Raw genomic sequence first — 24,514 nt, 5'->3', positions numbered from 1 at the left:
AGGCGGAATATGAGTTGCTGTTCCTGCAACCTTCGGGTGGCATCATTGTGGCAGTGCAGGAGGCCCATGATGGACATGTCATCTAGAAAATGGGAGGGGGAGTGGAAATGGTTTGCGACTGGGAGGTGCAGTTGTTTGTTGCGAACTGAGCGGAGGTGTTCTGCAAAGCGGTCCCCAAGCCTCCGCTTGGTTTCCCCAATGTAGAGGAAGCCGCACCGGGTACAGTGGATGCAGTATACCACATTGGCAGATGTGCAGGTGAACCTCTGCTTAATGTGGAATGTCATCTTGGGGCCTGGGATAGGGGTGAGGGAGGAGGTGTGGGGACAAGTGTAGCATTTCCTGCGGTTGCAGGGGAAGGTGCCGGGTGTGGTGGGGTTGGAGGGCAGTGTGGAGCGAACAAGGGAGTCACGGAGAGAGTGGTCTCTCCGGAAAGCAGACAGGGGAGGAGATGGAAAAATGTCTTGGGTGGTGGGGTCGGATTGTAAATGGCGGAAGTGTCGGAGGATGATACGCCATTTTGGATCAAGCATGTAACATTCACCACCCTCCAGACCTTGGGTACAATTTCAGTTTACAAAGAGTGTATGCATAAGGCCCACGAAAGAAGAGGTCCCAGGAGTTCAACCTAAGATTTACTTTGGATGCGGCATATCTTTCATTTTGAGGATGGAAATTCTTTTCAGTTAATACTTTGATCCAAAAGTGTAAAATTTTCATTTGGAAGCCTTTTTTGTTTCATTTTAGTCTCATATTCTCATATCATACACCTTGCATTGTTTTTAAATGTCTGAAACTTTGATTGAGATCATTAATAAATGGTATTTGGAGTCCTGATATAAGATCAGAATGCCCCTGAATACAGTGAAGTGCTGATCAAATGCGTCCCTTTTTGAAATCACATTTTTTCATAAACTACACCTAGGTGTTCATTTTGACGTGCCCCTTTTCCCCCCCAATTCTGGACAATTTCTGAGAAACATATCACAAGATAATAACTCATGCAAGGCTCCATCTGGCTCTCCTCCTTCTTTAACACTTATTTCTTTGGTCACCTGCTCCAAATTCTTGTTCTATGGTTCAGTGAAGTCATGAGAGTCTTATAAGTCATATCACTTCAAAATGCTAACACAGATGCAGTTAACATACACAAATTTTCAGGATACCATGAACAGAGAAATTACCTCAAACTAAAAGCTGTTAATTTCCATAGATTAACTTCATAATTCATTCCCACTGGATAGGAACAATCAAGGAACTGAGCCAAAATAAATGATACAACAGGTGTGTGCAAATCAAATTAGTTTTTAGACCACTGGAAACCAGAAATCATTCATACACTTCTATTTATACTTCAGTAGCCATATTCTAATTTGCCAGATTTAAACTGATATATTCTACGAATGTGTAAACAAGTCGATGGCTAGGGTGGGGGTGGTAAATTGGAAACAGGATATCCTTAAACGATAAGAGGATACAGATGGGCTGATCAGCAGTGAATGGAATTCAATCCAAATAAACGTGAGATGATGCACTTGGGCAGGACAAGCAACAAATACAGGATGAATAGATCGGAACTACCTTGGTGCACATTTACATTAGTCCTTTAAAGGTATTAGGTCAGGTGGGTAAAATGATTAAGAAGGCATCTAATATACTTGCCTTTAGGAGTCAAAACGAAGTTTAAGAGCAGGGTGGTTATATTAGAACAGTACACTAACATTGTTTACAGTGATTATAGGAGGAATGGGATAGCACTGAAGAGGTTACAGAGGAGATTTAACAGGATGTTGCCTAGGCTGGGCATTCCCAGTTACGAAGAGAATGGGCAGACTGGAGTTGTTTACTTTTGAGCTGAAGAGATTGAGAGAATGTGATTAAGATGTATAAGATTATGAGGGGCATAGATAGAGTAGACTGGGAGAAACTTTCTCAGTTGGTGGAGGAAATCAATGAACAGGTCTGGGACAAAAGGTTGAGATTAGATTCCCTACAGTGTGGAAACAGGCCCTTCGGCCCAACAATTCCACACTGCCCCTTGCAGCATCCCACCCAGACCCATCCCCCGATAACCCACCCACCCCTGAACACTATGGGAAATTTAGTATGGCCAATCCACCTGGCCTGCACATCTTTTGGACTGAGAGGAAACCGGAGCACCCAGAGGAAACCCACACAGACACGGGGAGAATGTGCAAACTCCACACAGACAGTTACCTGAGGCTGGAATTGAACCCAGGTCCCTGGTGCTATGAGGCTGCAGTGCTAGTCACTGAGCCACCGTGCTGCCCCAAGTAGAGGAAAAATCTTTTCATCCAGGGGGTGGTGGGAATCTGGAACAATCTGCCTATAAAGCTGTAGAGGCAGAAACTCTCATAACACTTAAGTATTTAGATGAGCACTTGCAATGCCAAGGCGTAGAAGGCTATGGGGCCAAGTGCTGGAAAACAAGATCATAGAAGTGGTTGTTTTTGACCAGGGCAAACAATGGGCCAAAGGGCCTTTTTCTATCCTATGACTCAATGTTGAAAGACTTCTCTCCCCCATTGCTACCTTAATCATCTTTCATCCTTTTAGGACATGGAAATGAAGGGCCACACAGCTTTGGAAAAGAACATCTTACATGATATATTGAATAGGATTACATGGATATATTGCACAGTAGCATTGGTCTGTGCCATTTCTTTTTACAAACGTTCCAGTGGAACATCCTCAGTTTTCCACATCAAAACCTTTCACAAACATTTATTCTTTTTTCCTTTAATATACTTATCCAAATTTGCCTTAAATGCATTAACACCGTTTGCTTGGATGGACTGAGTGCACAACCAGAAATGCTCATTCTCAACAAGATTACAGGATCTAGCAAGTTTGAAGATTTGTAGCTCAGGTTGAGTTTCTGGATGTGAGTTTGCTTGAAACCTAAACAGATAAATAGAAAGCGGGACATAACACCAGCGCTTCATCAGAGGCTCACTGATGATGTTACCTAGAATGGTGACGAAACGTCTGAAAAGCGAGCAAACCCATTACAGGATCTATAAATGCATTGACATCAGGCTTATTATTTGCCTACCCAGTTTTTTTAAATAATACTGTTAACCTGACAATTCTGTACTATAAAACTTATCTTTGCGCCATAGCCTATCTTCCCATTTATCTTAGATACCTTTACCATAGGAAGAATTTTTCAACCCCCCCCCCCACCCTTTTCCACATACAACTATACAGATACCACTATTTCATTGGCGCACTCAATTCCTCCAATGCCATTATGCGGTCATACTATTTGATTGGCGTGGTTTTCACTGAGCCCCTTTCTCTCATTAATACCCTTCAGGTCCAACCTCTTCTCCCTGCCCCACCCACTGCCATATCACAACCTACAAACTTTCAACACATGCAAATTACCTTCAGACTTTACGAGCTTAATATTCTGAGCACCTTGCAACCCTACAACCACCTCATGACCCCATGTTCATCTTTGCTCACCATTAATTATCCTTGCAGCAGTGACCATCCACACTGTGGCTAGCAACTCTAAATTTGCTGGGTCAGCCAAAATGAGAAAATGTATATGAAGCCTGTTGTATTGAAGGCTCAGTTGGTTGGACAGTGACCTAATCAATAGAAGGAAAAGAAACACAGAGAAATTGCAGGATAAACTCAGCAAATCTGGTGGCATCTAAAAGATGGTAGTGCCAAGGTTTCAGGTCTAATGACCCTTCTTCTGATTGCTGAGTTTCTCCAGCAATCTATGTTTCTGTTTGATTTCTTCCAGCATCCGTAGTTATTTCGTTTAAGGTATTGGCCCATCTAAAAGAGTTTGCTAAAGGAATGTGCATGTTTAAATTAAGTATTACAACTCAGTTGGAAAGATGATAGAGTATGTCTGGCTTAAGTCCTGTTAAAACCAGACACAGGACATCAGATATGGCAAATGGCCATTGATCAGCAAAACAAAAAGAGTGGTTGACAACAGGGTCACACCGAACAAATATCACTTGGATGATTGGATGACACAAAAGCTGTTAGAAAATAGCTAATACCAATTGCCACCAACATGATGACCTGGGCCAAAGGTTTGTTAAAATGAAAAGCTTCTTCTAGGAAAAACATGCAGATATCCTAAATGAGCATACAATCAACTGACCGTGGCAGACTTGACATACTTGAGTAGTTTGCCAGTGATCAATCGATCAATCACTTAAGACTGGACGTGTTAAGGATTGATCATTCAGGCTGCATGCATGGAGAGTAGTACAAGTGCACAGGCCTTAGAGTAATAGCTAGCCAGCTCAGGGACAGGAATCAACTGGTGGTCGGCCTTAGTATCTTTTATTGAAAAAGTAGTTAATAATGAAGGAAATTGGCAAAGTAAATAATTACTGCTTCTTCAATTCAAGTTGGATCCAAGTGTGAAAATATATCTATAATGGCATTTCCCTTTCATTTTAATGGTGTTATCATATGATAACAATTAATTAAGCATTATGATGCTACCGAGAGAACATAACAATTCAGTCAAGTGGTCAAATTGGTGTGGTTAAAGAAACAACACCATGGTAAAACACAAACAGGGCAGCCAAGAGGGAAGAAATGAAGGATACTTCTTTATATGCTGTTCATTGCATTAAGATGCCCAAAGCAGCAAATGGTTACAAACAAGCAGCTCATGAATTCCTCACCCATTTTATACTTACTTGTACACTGAAATGTCTTGTGGCGTATACAACATTAGCTCCTCTCTTCTTCGCACTTCATTCACTTGCCTTCTAAAAGTAAATTATTCCTCCACAGTCCAGTATCTATCTTCCTGTGTATTTCTATTCCTTGCATGAGCTACACCATGTATGTTGTAGTTCCATGTGAATATCACTTGATGTAGTGTTGAATTAAGCAATCTTAGAAAATGTAGTTGATTAGTTTCCAAGTAAATTCCACGACTTCACAGTAAATGATAAAGACAATATTAATAGACATCGGCTTTATTAGAGAAATTTGGCAGTACACAGAAATATCCATGCTCTGTGGACTCAAACATGTTCAAACCTTCTCATGGTTTGTGTGCGTAAAATAAAGAGTAAGCAACGGCAGATTCACAAATATAAAAATGCAGATGTATACGAACAACAAAGCAATTAGCACTGCCAAAAAAGGACCAAAACATCAAAAATGAAAAAGGTTAGTAAAGAATACCAGAAGGCAACTGCAAAAATCCTATTTATTTAGGATACGGTCAATCTCATTTATTCCCTATCTTTAACAAACTGCAACTTAGTAAATGAAGGATTGAGGGAGAAAGGAAGGCCAAGGGGAGAAATTAAAGAGGCATTTCGAAAACTTTCAGCATTTACTTTCCAGCTATTAATGACCATTTGTTTTCCATATTTATGTCTTTAAAGAAGAAAAGCTAACTTTACAAGAAGAGAATGTCATATCCTCCAACTTATAATTCAACAGTATTTTACATTAATACTGTTCAGCTGTTGCTTAACAAATGCAAACGCCCAAAACTGAGAACACCTTAAGAGATGCAGGGCATTTCCCAAATCTACCAACTCTGTACATTCTGTCCTAAAAGTTGACTGTTTAGAAAATATTTTGCAATTCTTAGACATGATCTAAACGAATTTATTGAAACACTAAATAAAAAGACGACTGTTGATACTGTGTATACAAATACAATGAACGCATGACCCCATTATGCAGGATTTACCAGTTTATGCTGTGTAGTTGGAAATTTTCATTGTCATTAGTGCTGAAAATGCAAGCACATCAAGGAAAAACCTTTAAAAAAAAACACGTGATTCATACAACTCAAAGAGAGGTACTCCTGGTTTCACAAAGACCTAAGCAGAAACAAACTTTATGCTGAGTTCCTGCCTGCAGCATTCATCTGCAATGGGAAATACTACTTGTGAAAGGAATGCCATAGCTTGCAACAAGATACTTTGTTTCTTTTGCTGCTTTCTGTGAAATACATCTTTCAAAATGTCAAAGCGATGAGTAGTTATAACAGTTTCACTCCAGATTATTTTAGCAAATTAATATATACATTTCAGATTGCAATCCATTTTCCTAAACTACAGTTCACGTAAATATCAGGTACTTCAGGCAATACAAACAGAAACAACAATTTTGGCTTATCTGGTACAGAATGAACTCCAAATTAGGTGGATGTTCATTTGACCTAAGCACTGACCTACATTTAAACTCTTTTCTCTTACATCATCTATTGCTAGGAATAGACAGGTGGGAAGCATATTTTTTTTAAAAAAAAGCTTTTAATGCATGCATGTCTGAAAGCTGCCTGCATCTGTACCACAGCAGAAATGCTTGCATTTATGAATAGTTATGATGCAATGAACACACAATGCTCAATAAGTTGTATTCTTAGGTCCACCAGCACTTTTCTTGCTCTAAGGATCAAATAAGTCCTACAGTAGCACACACAGATTATCAATAGCTACAGATAGTCTCACTATGAAGCCAGTTGCCAATTAATTCTACACACTATCATACAACTTGAAGAAACTCGTGAGGAGTATATAATACAAAACTTAAGACTTGTTCCAATATGTGATGCAGTTTACATCTATAAAAGGTGACAAATACAATGGACAGTTCAATATTTCAAAATCAATAGTCAGCACAAGTTTCTCAGATAACGGCTGTGTTCGTTATGGAATAGTGTCCTGAAGTGATAAATTTCTTGATCGGAAATTCCACTAATGGTTAATTTCCCTGGAATTGTAAAATCTGTGATAAGAACAGTATTAAAAACAAAACTGTGGTGAGATGCTGCTGTAATTTAGAAAAGAACATCTCATTAGCATCAACATGTTAAAACTTAAGATTCTAGTCTTACTGCCCATAATTAGCCACCTATAAATGCTCATAACAGCTCATTCAATACACATGAACTTCACACCAAAGCAAAATGTTGGAAGCATTCAGATCAGATTGAAAGTGTCACAAAAGGTTCTAAGCCATCCATCGATAGTTTTGTAATGTTAGCAGTTACATATAAGCAAATGACAAAAACCTATAAATACTACTCAATATATAATTCGTGAATATGGTAAAGCAACCAATGATTGGTCAGAAAATTTGAAAGATTGCCATTTGAAGTATATTTGAAGTATATTTTAAAATTTTATTTGTCCAGTAGACCTTTCACAGTGTCCAGTTTAAATAAAGTTCCCACTCTCTGGTATTTTTCAGAGCCTTAGATTATATTTTGCTGTTAAGATACAGAAGAGATAGGGTTATGAGGAGAGCCCATCTGGGTAAGAACTTTGTCCAGCCATTGAAGTGGACCATGAAGATGAATTTCTATCCAACATGGTGTACTAGTTACATCTTGCCGGTGGTATTCTGCACCCCAACCCTGTGGAAATAGGAACAAAACCGTGAAATGATCATTTGACATTTTTTAGACAATCTACTCATACCACAAGACAGAGGCCAAAGATGAACATTAAGCTCGAAAGGTATGAATATGCAACTTTTCAGAACATGGCCTTCATCTTGTAGTTTCAAAACAGGAAGGAAGAAACATGCAAAGAAATGCCTTCTGTAATGCCTCTTTTTTTCCTGTGCCAAATAAGGTGAGCTTTTATGGATGGAGTAAAAAAAGATAGAATTTCACCAGTTTACACACCCTGTCAGATGCAGAGGAAAGCTGGCTCAACCAAGAAAGCAAGCACACTATTAATATCATTAGTCCTGCAATATCATGTCAAATTATGTGAGAATTTGTTAAAATCCTAAGCACAACTGGGCAGTAACTACCAAACATATTTCACACCGGACACTTTAAAATCAGTAAGTGTTAGAGGACTGTCATGCTGAAGGCCACGTAAAGCTAACTGGAAAGAATCCAATTTCAACAACAGGTTTAAATGTTGAACTATTAAGAACCTTTGCGAAATTGCAAATGAATTCATTATTAGCTTTGCACAAACTAAAGTATAATTCTCTACTGAATGCGCTACTCCTTCAACAAAAACATTCTGCATGGCCTTATTTTACCACTTGCCTCTGCCCAATTAGCCTTAACTGTGGTGAACTTTTGCTCCCAATCTGGTTCATACAAGATACCAACAAGTAAAGATTCCTTTGTCATAAGCAGTCCTCTTATTTATCTTCCTCTCAGAAAATTACTGTCTCTCTGCAGCATTATACTAACTGCCCAGTTAATTTCAGGATTACTTTGTACAAGGAGCTGCATCCAAAAACTGAGGCAATGTACTTTTGCATCACTTCCCCAAACAGAGTAGATGTTTCTCTTCAGCATCATTCAATGAATTTTCCAAACTTTTTAAACACCGTGTAAGAGTTCACTTAAAATTAAAAGTTTTCTTAATTCATGGCTTAATGTCTTGACATCTTGACGTCTTCTCACCTTAACAAAGCTCATACGAATAGTACACATCTTGGTAAGTTCATAGACTGCTTCAAAGCCATGATTTACAGACTGAGCGAGAAGCTGGGCAAACTCTTGGTTGTTGAATATCTTTAGGCTGCAACCACTAGGTATCTTACAGACAGTGGTTGGGTGAAAGCCATGGTGATAGTTGCAATTTCTACTTTGGACAAAAATGCTGCTGTCACTCAGACATTCGGCATAGACTTCACCTCCCACGTAGTATAAGTGGACACCTACAAAAATTCCAAAAACAGAATAAAATCAATGACAGAATCACTGAGTTGCAATTCACTTGTCACCCTTTTATGAAGCATTCATTATGTTTATGAGTGTTAATAAGCTGTTTTACATTGTCACAGTACTGATAACATTGAAGGAAACTCTTAACATATTTTTTCCAAATTATTTCCACAAAGTGGAACCAACGTCAACTGCTCTGGTGAATACTGCCTTGCAAGCAACTCAGAGCAAAGCATTCTTCCACTTAGTTGTCTTCAACATTTTTTGGACTAAAAAAGATGGATATACACATGCAACAAATCAGGAAGGTTAACAGAATGTTGGCCCTTATTTCAAGGAGACTGAAGTATAAGAGCAGGGAAGTCTTACTGCAACTGTATAAGGTACTGGTGAGACCATATCGGGAGAACTAGGAGCAGTTTTGCTCCCCATATTTAATAGATATTACTTCTTTGGAGGCAGCTCAGAGAAGGTTCACCGGATGATTTCCAGTATAAAGGAACTGTCTTAACAGCAAAGGTTAAACAGGTTGGGACTCTACTTACTGGTGTTTAGGAGAATGAGCCGTACACTCTCATATTCTTAAGAGGCTTAAGAGGGTAAATGTTGAGAGTATGTGTCCCCTCATCGGAGAATCTAAGGCCAGAGGGCACAATGTCAGAATTACAGGGTGCTAATTTAAGCAGGAGGATGAGGAATTTCTTCTCAGAGGGCTAAGAATCTTTGAATCTCCGCGCCAGAGAGCTGAGGAGTGTTGGATCAGCCATGATTTACTTAATAATGGAATAGGCTTGAGGAGCTGAATAGCCTACTTCTGCTCCTATTTCTTATGGTCTTATAAAATCACTGGTTGACCATGTGCTCATGTAAACCAAGGTTTTGCATAAAGTCAATTTAAGAACAGGTAAATGAATAGCAAGGGTTTAGAGGGATAATGGCCAAATGAGACTTAGTTTATTTAGGGTATCTGATGGCATGGATGAGTTGGACCAATGGATGTGTTTCCATACTGTATATGTCTATAACAAGAAGTAATTCCACTCAATGACAACAAATTATTCCAGGCTTTGGTAGTTTATCCATTTACAAATTAAACATACCTTTACCAATGTGCCGCCGAGTGTTCTCAATAGTAGAATTGCGATTGACATTGGAAAGAAGACCAAGGCAGAAACGATTTTTGTTGTTAGACGGATCAGTAAAGCCATCCACTAGAATACTGGTGGAGGATGCATGGAAAGCTTCCCCAACTCTATTATTTAGCTCATAATACACAATGGAACACCAGTGCTTAGGTTCCTCATAAGCAACAGGTTGAACATCTGAAATAAAGCATGTTACAGCACATTAAGTTAATATATTTTGCACTGCAAGATATTTCCCTCTTTCCCTTTTCTCGAACAATAACACCATGCCAGCTTGAATGTGTACTGCCTGGGCTCAGAAAGAGAGAAAGGAATTTTTAAAAGTTTATTATAACTAAAAATTTAAAAAAGCATGTAATTACTGATAGTTCTCCAATAAAGCAATAATTGTGTTCGTGTGGCCTCATGTTGTAGAAAATCACTATATCTGTACAGCAGAAAGTTCACATTATCCAAACAGCGTCCACTGTTCAATGTTACATCCAATTCACATTAACGAAACATGAATTATAGCAGAACTATCTGGACAGTTCTAAAGCATTTTGTGTTTTTTTTAATATTTGTTATTTGCAGGAAACTAAAAATAAACTGCATTAAACAGCTAAAAGCTGAACAATTGTTCTTGCTCAAAATTCTCAAATTCATAATCTACAGTCTACAAAAGAACGCAAACCTCAAACTACATTGCTAATTATCTCTACGTACTGTACAGAGCCTGCCTATAGTCTTTACCAGATATTCTGGTTACACCTATCTAGCCAGTTGTTTTCATGCTAACCTGAAAACATACAAAATTTAAAATTTAGAACTCAAAAGCTGCAGCTTAATTTCATTCTAAAATATCCAATATGCTTTACAAGTGACAAAGCAAGGAGGGAGTGGAAGGTATACATAGGGGGTGGCCCAAAGTTCTGTTTTTCTTTTGCATCAATAAAAATTGTCAATGCTGGAGTTCAGGCAAACCGGCCATAAAACTCTTCACTCTATTAGCTACAAAATTACTCAAAACTAGACATCGTCTGTGGGAATACCTCTGATTTACGAAGAGTCATGGTTATAGCTTATAAGTATGAGATTATTAGTTGAAGAGGAGTCAATATGGAATGTACTGAAAATATTTATTTGATGACAATATTGTTGAATTTTTAAACTGATTATCGGCATGATTTTCATACACTATTTAACAGGATCACTCAGTTATTCTTGAAGTCAAAAAGACACAAGAGGAATCTTATTCTAAACAATGGCCATCAGTGAAATCAGTACAAAACACACAAATGAAGTTGCTTACAATTCAATAGAAACTGAACTGGAACTGAACCAGCCATATAAACACAGTGGCTTCAACAGTAGGCCAGAACCTAGGAATCAAGCAGCGAGTAATTCATCTCCTGACTCCCCAAAGACAATTCACGATCGCAAGGCACAAGTCAGGAATGTGATGCACTTGCCTGGATAAATGCAGCTTCAACAACACTTAAACTTCACTCCAATCAGGGCAAAGCAGCTCACACGATGGGGCATCACATCCACAATCAAGTGTGATCTTTTCTTAATTCAGCAAATTTTGAAAGATTACAACCAAAATACCCACCATCACTGCAGCCATTTCTTTTAAGATCTTATGCATACCATCACGTCCAGGGGATTTATCAGCCTATAGCTTTAATAGTCTCTCATACACTTTCCTTCACGATCTTGAAGAAGTTCCTTACCCATCCTTCATCCCTGATTTTCAACTGTTTTTGGGATTGTAAGTGCATCTTCCACAGTGAAAACTGATACTAAAATCACTGTTCATGGCTTCAGTTATTTCTTTGTTTCATATCAACAACTCTCCTGTCTCACCCTCCAATGGAACAATGCTCACTTCATCTAATCATTTTCTTTTTATAAACAGACAGTAAGTGCTTAGATATTAATCCCTAGCTTTCTCTTGTTCTCTAATTTTTCTCTCACCTAGTTATTCTTTCTTGGTTTGTAGAATTCATCCAATCTGACTTGCCACAAAAGTACACAATTTTGCACATGATTACAGAGGAAATGCCTGCCTAGCAGTAGAAAGTACAGCCACCAATTTTGGAGCAATTAAAACCAGAGTTGTTCATGAGGTCAGAATTTGACAGGGAAATGCAACAGTAACATTCTTGAAATGTTGGGGAACAAAGGCTTTAGCGAGAGATAGGAAATCAGTAGGGGTTGAAGGTCCACAAATTTCCTGGATCTGTTAATCTATAAACCAGAGTACTTAAGGAAGTGGCAGTATACATGGTGAATGCAATGGTAGTCATCTTCCAAGATTTTATAGACTCTTGAACAGTTCCTGCAGATTGTGGGGTAGTTAATGCAATCCCTCCATTAAAAGGGAGAGAGACCCAACTGGGAATTACAGGTCAGTCAACATGACAGGAGTAGTGGGGAAAATGCTAGACTCCATTATAAAAGATCTAATAGCAGAGCACTTAGAAAAGAGTGTCAAGATTAGAGAGTCAGCACAGAGTTATGAAACAGAACTCATTCTTGACAAATCTACTCAAATTCTTTGAGAACAGAACTATTAGAATTAATGAGAAGTTGTCAGCGGACGCGGTTTATTTGTCGGAAGCCTTCTGAAAGTCCAAAGTCCCACTTAGTAGATTAAGGTGCAATGGGGAATGCATCATGATGGACAAAAAACTGGTTGGGAGACAGAAAACAAAAATTAGGGATACACAGGTATTTTACCAAATAGCAGCGACCAGTGGGTCAATGCAAGGGCCCAGTTATTCATACAACATATTAATGATTGGATGAGGGAACTATTTGCAATATTTCTAAATTTGCAGATAACATGTAGTTGGGTAGGAGAGTGAGCAGCAAGAAGGATGCAGAGACAGTAGACTGTGATTCGGACAAGGTGAATGAGTGGTCAAATGCAAGGGAGATGCAGTATAAATGTGAGGTTATCCAATTTGGTATTTAAAAAGGAACAGATTATCTGGAATAAATGTGCAGCAAGACCTGGGGTGTCCTCATGTACCAGTGGCTGAAGGTAAGCATGCAAGTACAGACAGTAAAGGAGGTAAATAGTACGTTAGCCTTCATAAATGAGAGGATTCATGTACAGGAGTACGAATGTCTTGCTGTAATTATACAGAGTCTTGGTGAGGCATTACCTGGAGTACTGTGCACAGTTTGGGTTTCCTTCTCAGAGGAAGGATGTTCTTGCTATAGAGGGAGCGCAGCTAAGGATTATCAGACTTCAGGCTTGATTCCTGAGATGGCAGCAATGATGTACGAAGGCAGGTTTCATCAATGACCTCATAGACAACTGTTTAATTCTAACAGAACTTGACAGGTTAGATGCAGGAAGGATGATTCCAATGGCTGGAAACAGGGATCACAGTCAAAGGATAGCAGATGAAACATTTTAAGACGAAGATGAGAAATTTTTTTCCTCAGTGTGGTGAGTCGGTGGTATTTTCTACTGCTGAAAGCAATCAAGGCCAAAACATTGCACAATTTACAGAGGGAGTTGGATATAGCAGCTTGGGCTCGAGAGGGTTCAAATAATATGGGGGAAAAGTACTAACAGGCCACTGAGTTGAATGACTGGCCATCATCATAATGAATAGCAGAGCAGGCTTAAGGACCGAATAGCCTCCTCCTTTTTTCTGTTTCTGGCATATTTGGAGTTATATTTAACAGCAAAATTATGAACATTCTGGATCAGTGTCTGATCATTGCCAGGGAATCAGTAGTTAGGAAACAGCTTGTTGTGGGGACTGGATAGCTTTGAATGTCCCTGTATTCAAGAAAAACGTTTGCTTTTGAGACATACGGAAGATGTTCTGTCCACTGAAATAGTTAATGGCTTCAGATCAGCATATGGCATTTTCACATTTTTAAGGGGTTGGCAGGATAGATGCTGGCGAGTCTAGAACTAGGGGCCACAGTTCCAGGATAAAAGGGTGGTCATTAGTGCGTGAGAATTCACTCAAAAGCGCTGTAAACATTTGAAAGATTCTATATTAAGAGTTGGGGATGCATAGTTGTTGAATACATTCAAAAATATTCAGTTAAACTTTTGATCACCAAGAGAATCAAGGAATGCACAGATAGTGTGGGACAGTGACACTGCGCCATGATCATCCAAGACATTGTTGAATTAAGCAGGTTTTAAGAGCTAAATGGCCAACTCCTTCCTGCCCCTACTTTTTATACTCCCATTAAGCAATTTAAATTCACATCATCACTAAAAAGAAAAGTCTTTTGCTTTTGTTCACTCTGAAAACACGGACTGTGTTCAAAGACCAGAGTGGGAATAGCAGAAAGTCATCAGATCAGAGGGATTGTTTTTCTTTAATAGAAAGGATGAAATCTGTTTTATTTGCTAAATGATTACAACAGACCATTTTTAACTTCTAGACTGTGATATAAAAAATGAAAAGTACTGCTTTGAACTAGAAAAGATGATGGTGCAGTTTTAAAAAACAAGTTATCGGCATCTCATTGCGTATTTGTATTCTATCTACAAAGTTGCCCCTTAGTCAAACAGTGGGGGACTATGCTAGACACCTTTGCTCTGTGGACAGGTGCACAGAGTAGTTTTGCCCAATGCCAGACCTTTGATTTGTTTTTCGACTGGGACATGTTTGACATATTTGTGAATGCTCACTATAACAAGAACTTGTTAGGCAGCCAGTGACAAGTGGTGTTCCGCAAGGGTCAGTGCTCAGACCACAACTTTCCACTTTGTACATTAATGATCTCAATGAAGGAACTGTGGGTATTCTGGCTAAGTTTGCAGACGATACAAGGATAGGTGAAGGGACAGGCAGTATTGTGAAGGTGGCAAGGCTTCAGAAGGATTTGGACAGGTTAGGAGAGTGGGCAAAGAAGTGGCAGATGAAGTACAACGAGGGAAAGTGAGAGATCATGCACTTTGGTAAGAAGAATAGAAGCATGGACGATTTTCTAAATGGGGGGAAAATTCAGAAATCCGAACTGCAAAGGAGTTCAAGTCCAGGGTTCTCTCAAGGTAAACCTGCAGGATGAGTCAGCAGTCAGGAAGGCAAATGCAAGGTTGGCATTTATTTTGAGAGGACTTGAATATAAAAGCAGGGATGTACCACTGAGGGTTTACAAGGCTCTCATCAGGCCACATTTGGAGTATTATGTGCAGTTTTGGGCCACATATCTCAGGATGGATGTATTGGCCCTGGAGTGGTTCAGAGGAGGTTCACAAGAATGGTCCCAGGAATGGAAAGCTTAACATCTGAGGAATGTTTGAGGACTCTGGGACTATACTCATTGGAGTTTAGAAGGATGGGGGTGATCTAATTGAAACTTGGAGAATACTGAATGGACTGGACAAAATAAATGTTGCGAAGATGTTTCCATTGGTAGGAGAGACTAGGACCCAAGGGCACAGCCTTAGAGTAAAGGGAGGACCTTTTAGAATGGAGATAAAGGCTGTTCTAAAAGGTCTTCCTTTTAGTCTAAAACTTCTTCAAAGAGAGAGTGGTGAATCTATGGAATTCACTGCCACAGAAGGCTGCGGAGGCCAGGTCATTGAGGACATTTAACTCTGAGACAGATAGGTTCTTGACCATCAAGGGAATCATGGGCTACAGAGAGAAAGCAGGAGAATGGAGTTGAGGAACTTATCAGCCATGATTGAATGGCAGAGCAGACCTGATGGGCCAAAGGGTCTATTTTCTGCTCCTATGTCTTACGGTCTTATGATTGATCCCTGGATGAGTAGCTACTGCTGTGTGCTTGGACAATACAGCAAAAACATCCAGCCTGTGAAAGCAAAACTACCAAAAGCTTTCTGTCCCACTTCTGCATGGAGAAATAAAAGAAAATTCTGAGCAGTTCCCTCAGCAAATTACTTTAAAAGGAAAATGGGGGAAATCCATCTTCAGAGACATCGAAAAGATGGATCTCGAATCAGTGAATGTAAGATTAAGAATCAGTATGTCCACAACCTCATGCCTACAAAGGGTCAAAAGGTATTGGAAAAGAACTGAAGGAAAACAAGACACTGTAATTTGGGCTAGTGTGAGAACTCAGCTTCACTGAATTTTTTTGTCTCTGATGTCTTGACATCAAAGTGTCTGTTTGTATGTGTAATGGAATTTTTAAAAGTGGTACCGTTTACGTTAGGGAGGTAAAGTTAGCAAGTTATGTTTTCTTTCTTTCCATCAGTTAAAATGGTTTGACTTTACAGATAGTGAGTTTCTTGTTAATTGATAAAAACTTGTGTATTGTGCAACATGAATTAGACAGGCAATGTTGAGGAATTCAGGGAGGTGATAAAATTTTCACATTTGCAATAACTTCAGGAACAGTTAGGTTTAATTTCCAGCACACTAGCCGAGGGAGTTTTGCTGCAGAGCAAAAGCTCAGAAGCATTAATTGGGGCTGGCTATTTGTCAGTTCTACAATCTTACCTCGAGTGGATATAATGGGCAGATTGGGTATGCTGGAGGTCATCATGACGTTTCCAGTATCCATAGGCTGTGTACTGTCCTGATTCATTTGCTCTTCTGGTGGCATATAAGCAGGTGGAGGTGTATCAGCTGGAGAAGAGAGCATTCACAATTTAGCTGAATTCCGATGCGCAAAATAGGCTCAAGAAGCACCAAGTCAGCATCACCAATAGCTCATGAAGCTTATATCAAGTCACACATATTGTGACACTCAGGTGTTATCATTATGGCCACAGATGGTCAAATAAGAATCTGGATTTCATTCTATTCATTCTGTGCACTTCACTTTTGTGGGTTACAGTACGAATTGAAGCAGTTATATGTCACAGATGGTTAGGGACACATTACAACTGCTCAAAAACATGAAACAAAAATTCATAAGCAATTTAAAAATAATGTATATACTTTGCAAACAGCACCAACTAATACAGGAGTTTAAAAGATTCTACACAAATGTCTAACTATTAAAGCATTTTACAATAGGCATGTCTTGAAAAGTTACTCCAATGGAGCAATCACAAGTATTATATCATATTTTGCTGCTCTCCCTGGCATACAGACGATTAACACCAATGAGCACAACATGTCCAATAATGCACCAAGTTAACTGGCAGCAGTGCAGTTAAATTGATACAAAAGATACAATTCCCTCTAATCAAAACACAGATTAAAAAGTTATGCTTAACTAGTGAATAATGAAGTCATTTTTCCTTCAGAATTCTAATGAACACACGTGCAGGCATCATTAACAACTTTCTCAAAAACAGACGCCCAAACAGAAAAGGCATATCAAAAGATGTAGGTACGCATTCATGTATGCTCAGTCAGTGAATTAAAGGATATAGGACCAGGATTAGGTCTTTCAGCCCTTTGAGCCACTCCACAATTCCATTAAGATCACAATTTGATGGTGGTCTCAACTCCACTCTGCTGTGTTAATGTTAACCCATAATGTTTGATTCCCTTATCTCTTAGAGGGACTGTTAGGCATAAACCATCCTCCTTGTCAACAGACAGGACCTGTGCAATCAGTCCAAAAATCTCAGAAATGTAGAGTGCTCTTTTCAAAACCAATTTTCTAGCAATGTCTTTCTTTACCCAAATGTCCTATTTCTATATCCACTAGTTGGTCCTACAGGGAATAATTCTGAAATTACTGCCTTCAAGGTCTTGCTTTTCAATCTTTTTCTTAACTCCCTCAACTCTGTTTTCAGAACCTCATCTGTTTTTCTATCCAATCACTGGTGCTAGTTTTGGATGTTACCATCCACACCATGTTCTGGAGTCACTCAGTAACATCCTAGACTCTGAATCCAGGTGGTAACATATCCTTCTGCACTCATGTCTGCAATTTTTAAAAAAAATTATTTGATCATTGGTGCTTACAGTAGTCTAGGCCATATGCTTTGGCATTTTCTCACTATTTCACAGCCTCCTTACCTCAGTTATCATCTCCTTTAAGTCACTCTTTAAAATCTACCAAAGATTTCAGTCATACAGCTGTCATTTTCTCAAATGTACTTTTGGAACACGTCAGACAGTTTTAATAGGTTAAAGGCATTATTTAAATGCATGTTGGGGAATATTAATAGAAACTATTTAGGGACTACAAATCTGATTTCAAATGAAAGACTCCAATCTGGAAACTCGTTACACTAGCATTGTCTGCATCTACCTTTATATTGGTAAACAAAGAACCTATTACAAGTATACTCTGCAAAGAATCTATTCCAAACAATCCCAGTACGAGCATGGAGATACAGCAGAATTCCAGGATCAATTATCTTACCCGATAATCAGTCAATAGAGGGTCTCTAATATTAAAGGAACAAGGACTGCATTGTTTAGTACAGAGCTCCAAAATATAGAGAAGGAGATCATTCCCAATTCTTTTCAGTTTCAGAATTTCACAACTGATGGGGAAAGTCTCAAAGATTTACTTGTATTCTAGTGTTCATACAAACATTCACAATTTTGAATACTCTGCATTTTTGTATGAATCAGATTGGTGGTTAGTTCAAAACTAAAGATAGGTCTTCTTGACAAACATCTGGTGAAAAAAAAGGATTTTTTAAAAAAAAGTTACATTTTGTGCATTACTAGCACAAAGTATAGCCCAAGTCACAAGCTAACTTTGATCAGTGGAGGAGGAGAGCGCAGACTTAAAGTTCCCTGATCTTTTTGTAACCACAGAATACAAATCTAATGTAGTTTTCTTAATTTTCCAAACATTACACCTTTCACATTCCTTACTTAAACTTGGTTTAAATGGTTCTGCAAGCCATAGGATTTAGAATGCACAAAGCAATTTCAAAGCATAAAAGCAAAAAACAGCATTTAACAAAGTCCTCAGCAGGTAACTCTGTTTAATCTCCTAAATCCTCAAAATTACAAATTAAGCCAATCTGACTCATTCCACAAGCTGTCAAAGAGCAGTCGATTGCATTTGAAACAATTTTGCTCTGAACAAGCTGTTTTTTTGAAAAACAAACAAACATTCATTTATGGAATATGGGCATCATAGGCTGGGCCAACATTTATTGTTCATGCCTAATTGTCCAGAGGGCATTTAAGAGTCAACCATATTGCTATAAATCTAGGGTCACACGGAGGCCAGACTGGGTAAGAATGGCATATTTCCTTCTCTAAAGGAGATCGGTGAACCACCTGGGTTTTTCCTTGACAATCAGCAATAGTTTCATGGTCATTAAAATATTTATTTCCAGATGTTTATCAAAATTCAAATTGCACAATCTGCCACGGTGGGACTTGAACACACAGCTCCAGATATATTCCAGCGACAAAACTACTAGGCTATCACCTGTAATGCAAAAACATGGTGTCTACTGGATTGTGTGTGAACTTGCCCAGGTGCAGTCTTTCTACAAATGGTGGAAGTTCAACTTGATCAATAATCCTAGCAGCCTACTTTCAATCATCAGTCATGGACTAGCATTATGTAGGGTATTTAAAATAGACGAGAAAGCAGATTTCCAGAATTACAAGTAACTGCCCCTAATTTTAAGGCAGCATTCAACAGTGTGGCACTAATGAATCACAGTAAAATTAGTGTCGGTGCACATCAGGAGGAAAATACTTTCCAGTGGCTGTAAGTCATACCTAGTGCAAAGCAAGATAATCATGACGGCTATGAAATCTACTTCAGGTGCACACTGTACATGTTCCTTAAAGCACATTCTTGGCTCAAATGTTCAGCTGTTCCATAAAACAATCTTTTCTCAAACATAAACACAAAGACAGATTGAGTGCTAAGTGTTCAGCTCCATTCATAATTCCCCAGAAAATGAAGCCATTCCAAGCTCAGTAGATACCCGGACAACATCCAGGCTTGGACTGAGATACGTGAGGGAATGATGGCCCCAACAAAAGAAAGCTAATCAACTGCCCAATATTCAATGCCATGACATCAAGTCCCCATCAATATCATTTGGGAGAACTACTGAGTAAAAACTCAATGGCCCAGCCACATAAACACCATGGTTAACAGCATAAATCAAAAGTTGAGCATTCTGCAGCTAATAGTTCATCTTGCAATTCATCCAATTCTCTTCACTAATTAACACAGTTAAAATGTTGCAGCACCTACAAAATTGCTCTGCAGCATTTTTTGATATTGCGCCACAAGATAGATAATAATTAGTAACTTTTATTGTTAAAAAGTATCTGGTGCAAACAGTTTCAGAGATTGTAGGAATTGCAGACACTAAAGAATCTGAGATAACAGGTTGTAGAGCTGGATGAACATAGCAGGTCAAGCTGCTTCAGAAGAACAGGAAAGCTGACGTTTCAGGCCTAGACACTTCCTCAGAAATGAAGAAGGGTCCAGGCTGAAGCATCAGCTTTCCTGCTCCTCTGATGCTACGCTGATCCAGCTCTACACCTTGTTATCTTTGGTGAAAATAGTGATGTTTTAAAACACAGCATGGAAACCTGAAATAAAAGAAAAACAGGAAGTGTGCCAACAAAACAAAAATGCAGTCTATGAAAAAAACTGACATCAGCAAAGCTAATTTGCAAAGTGGCAAAATTGTATTTAAAAGATTGTTTTGACTGAACACTGCAAAAACATGTCATTGGGAATACAGAACATACTCACTTAGTTAAGAAAAATTAATGCTGTTGCAGGTTTGAGCTTTACAGGATGCATCACAACCTCTCAGACATTACATCAATTTACGTGCATGCTAAAACTTGCGTTTGTGTAGATCATTAAACACAAAAAGCATCCCAAAATTCCTTCAGGTGATGTAAAAATGCATGTTCCCGAAAACCAAACTGAGTTATTAATTCCTACGGTGCTCAAAGATGACAGACATTCCCCAAAATAGTTCTTTCTTACTACAAAAGCATTTGAAACTCAGTGTAAATACTATGCATAGTTCTGTTTATAAAAAGCTTATTTGATATTGCTTGTACACCAAAATCAACCCACAAATTTAAACATATAGTGCCCCATGTTTCAATATAAGAATTTTTACTGTGAAGTAACAAATAATGCTTTATATTAACATGAAGAATTTCTCTGATGGTAACATTTCCAAAACAGTAATTAAAAAATCCTTACCTGGCAGCTGGAAAGGACTGCTTGGTCCAGAACTGGCTGGTGAACTAGGGTAGGTGCTGCTTGCAGGAGATGGAGGGTATGGGCTATTTGGTGAAATAGGAAATGGATTACTGTTTGGTTGTTGAAAGGAATCTGGAAATGTGGCATTGTGGGGCATATGGGGTTCATTATGACTCAAATTCCTGAACTGGACCAGAAGGCTATGCTGCGGGTTGAATTCACTGTGTCTTGGAACCAAAACTGGAGGCAAAACTGGAATAAAAAGGTATATATATATCAAATGTAAAGTGTTGACTATGGTATAAATTTTATTGCAGTCCAAAAATATCATCTGATCATTTCAGTGGTTTAAATGAAAAATGTATTGAAATTTCCATAAATGCAAAATATACAGGCATTTGATCTTCTGTATACTCTTCAAGTTGAAACATGAAAAATTAGCATTTAAATCAAAATAACATGGTGGAGAACAAGGTATGCTACTGATGCAATTTCACTGGGCCCATCAGCACAAATAACTGCTCACTTCTTTTACATGTTATACCACTTATTTTCCAGGATGTGAGTTTGCTCGCTGAGCTAGAAGGTTCGTTTTCAGACGTTTTGTCACCATTCTAGGTAACATCATCAGTGAGCCTCCGGTGAAGCGCTGGTGTTATGCCCCGCTTCCTATTTATCTGTTTAGGTTTCCTTGGGTTGGTGATGTCATTTCCTGTTTTTTTTCTCAGAGGATGGTAGATAGGCTCCAAATCAATGTGTTTGTTGATGGTAGAGCCTATCTACCATCCTCCGAGAAAAAGAACAGGAAATGGCATCACCAACACAGGAAACGACACCATAACCCAAGGAAACCTAAACAGATAAATAGAAAGTGGGACATAACACCAGCGCTTCACCGGAGGCTCACTGATGTTACCTAGAATGGTGACAAACGTCTGAAAACGAACCTTCCAGCTCAGCGAGCAAACTCACATCCAGAACCTCAACCTGAGCTACAAATCTTCTCAAAACTCACTTATTTTCCAAATTTCCTCACTGCCTTTCCCCTTGAGTAATATCTCAAGTCCAATTCTGCACATTATGTATAATCCTGATCATAATTCACAAACATCAAGCAATTTAAATGAGAAAACCTACTTAGTAAACTGGATGAGTGCATTAACTACTGTTTTACAAGGCTCTTGAGATATTCTCCCAAGCTACCATTCGATGTTTAAGGGCCTTTACTCATTTTCAATAACATATCAGGTGATCAGGGGTCAGTAAGTTCAATCGGCTGGATGGTTTACATTGCGATGCCAGTAGCATGGGTTTAATTTCTGCACCAGCTGAGATTATCATGAAGGATTCCTTCTCAACCTCTCTCCTTGTCACGAGGCATGGTGTCCCTGAAGTTAAACCACCAGTCACTTATCTCCAATGAGAGGGCAACCCTACAGTCCCCTATGACTCTGGCAACTTTACTAATAGGCGATGCAGTCGCCGAGTGAAAACTTGTTCTCTATTTATACTTGGGTTGACATGGATTATTCCGATTTACACAAGAACATAAGAACTAGGAACAGGGGTAGGCCCTCTGGCCCTGGAGCCTGTCCGGCCATTTATTAAGATCATGGCTGATCTTTGAGACTCAGCTCCACTTACCCAACCACTCACCATAACCCTTACATCCTTTAACTGTTCAAAAATTTATCTAGCCTTGCCTTAAAAACAGTGAGGTAGCTTCAACCTCTTCACTGGGCAGGGAATTCCACAGATTCACAACCCTTTGGGTGACGAAGTTCCTCCTGACCTCAGTCCTACATCTGCTTCCCTTTATTTTGAGGCTATGCCCTGTAGTGCTAGCTTCACCTGCTAGCGGAAACAACCTCCTTGCCTCCAGCTTATCTATTCCCATCACAATCATATGTTTCCATAAGATCTCCCCTCATTCTTCGAAATTCCAATGAACATAATCCCAGTCTACTCTCCTTTCTCCTCATAGTCCAACCCTCTCAACTCTGGAATCAACCAAATGAATCTCCTCTGCACTCCCTCCATTTATGCAGAAGGAAAATTAGAAGAATTCACCAATATCCTCAATAACTACCAACCTCCGTTAAATTTAAAGCTATAACACACAAGGGAATTATCAATTTATTAGTCAGCATAGTACTTGAATTGATACAAGACAACAGGCAAATGTCAGCAGTAAAATTTATCTTCAAAATAACTGGACACACCGGCAGGCACAAAAAGACATCACTCAAAACACATCTCTACACTGGTGAGATGATAACGACTAGTTTTCAATAATATATGAACAAAATCAGAAGAATTTAAAACAGGCAATTACCACCTTTTACTAATGTCAGATTTCAACTTAATAACTGACAATGTTAACTACAACTGCATCTAATAGATTATTCCTCTGAATATGTGCATCCCTAAATTGCTCTAACATATATTTGCAAGGAATTCATTACTTCAGGGATTTCATGTTTTTCTGACCCCTGGCTAATTAGGTATTCTTTTGCTAGAATATTTATTAATTATTTCATACAAATTAAAGATGGCAGGACAGGTGATGCTATAGCAAGGTGGAGCTCCTAGATGCTAGTTTGGTCCACACTTGCACATGTTTGAAGTTCAAGCAGCTTCTGTTCAGTTTATTAGCTGGAAACACAGCAACAGACACTATGATGAATTAGGGAGGGGAAAAGTTATCCAGATGCCTTGTACCATGAAGCAGTCACACATTTTAGATTAGATCATTTGATATGGTCAGTATTCAAGGAAGAAAAGGTGTAACTGACCATGAGGCAGCTAAGAGGGCACAGAGAACTACAGCCTCAGTCTTAGCAACTGTCTAACATGTTTGAAGAGTCTTTCAGCTTGTCTGGATAACAAGTGAGAGCTGCAGGGAATCTCAGTTATGAGACCATGATGCCATGGTACAGGAAGTAACCCAAGCGGGAGGCGCAAGAAATAAATGTAGTGGTAGGAAGGCAGTATGGTGAGAATTAGTACAGTTTTTTGGAGCAAAGGATAGAAGTTCAAATAATGTACATGCCAGGTTGTCAGGTGTCAGGGCACCCATTCAAGGCTCAAGGGGAATATGCAGTGAGAGGGGGAGAATCCAGTCAGTGTGGTCCAGAGAGTGGTATAGGCAGGACAATGGATGCTCTTATAGTCAGCATGACAAGCTAGGTGGCAAATTAGCACAAGGCAAATCAAATTAGACAGATGAATGCATAGCTCAAAAACTGGTCTTGGAGAAATGGGTTCCATGTTTTGGTGCACTAGTACCAGTACTGGGAAATATAGGATCTGTACCAATGGGAAGGTTTCCACCTGACTCATGTGGGGTCACTGTTCTTTCCAACCACATAACCAGGAAAGTAGAGAGAGTTTTCAAATAAATAGCATGACCAGGGATCTTATTTGGGAACATACAGGGGGAAAAAAAAAATCAAAGAGTAGAGGCAAAGGCAAAAACAAATATATTAATACAAGAAATGCTATAAAAAGTCTGCGAGAGGAAGGGATCGAGAGTACTATAATAGGTATTACAAAAATACAAAAGCAATTGCAACACAAAAACAAACTTACAAAAAGCATGATCTGGCAACAATTACAGAGACATTGTTGCAGG

The 24,514-nt window shown here is 38.9% G+C and overlaps 1 protein-coding gene across 2 annotated transcripts in view; it reads right to left on the bottom strand.

Annotated features, from left to right (window-relative positions):
- Positions 1–4,972: 4,972 nt before the first annotated feature.
- The window catches only part of LOC125458257 (mothers against decapentaplegic homolog 5), a 70,182-nt gene continuing 50,640 nt past the window's right edge, over positions 4,973–24,514 (bottom strand). For both annotated transcript variants that reach the window (XM_048543379.2, XM_048543378.2), the window contains 5 exons: positions 20,881–21,132; positions 16,257–16,385; positions 9,775–9,996; positions 8,411–8,667; positions 4,973–7,393 (listed from right to left, as the gene is read on the bottom strand). In XM_048543379.2, the coding sequence (XP_048399336.1) occupies positions 7,250–7,393; positions 8,411–8,667; positions 9,775–9,996; positions 16,257–16,385; positions 20,881–21,132 (1,004 nt within the window). In that variant the 3' untranslated portion in view covers positions 4,973–7,249. The remainder of the gene's footprint in view (positions 7,394–8,410; positions 8,668–9,774; positions 9,997–16,256; positions 16,386–20,880; positions 21,133–24,514) is intronic.

The sequence above is a fragment of the Stegostoma tigrinum genome, chromosome 13, assembly GCF_030684315.1.
Source record: "Stegostoma tigrinum isolate sSteTig4 chromosome 13, sSteTig4.hap1, whole genome shotgun sequence".
In the NCBI taxonomy this organism is placed as follows: Eukaryota; Metazoa; Chordata; class Chondrichthyes; order Orectolobiformes; family Stegostomatidae; genus Stegostoma; species Stegostoma tigrinum.
This window is presented reverse-complemented; position numbering and strand designations above follow the sequence as displayed.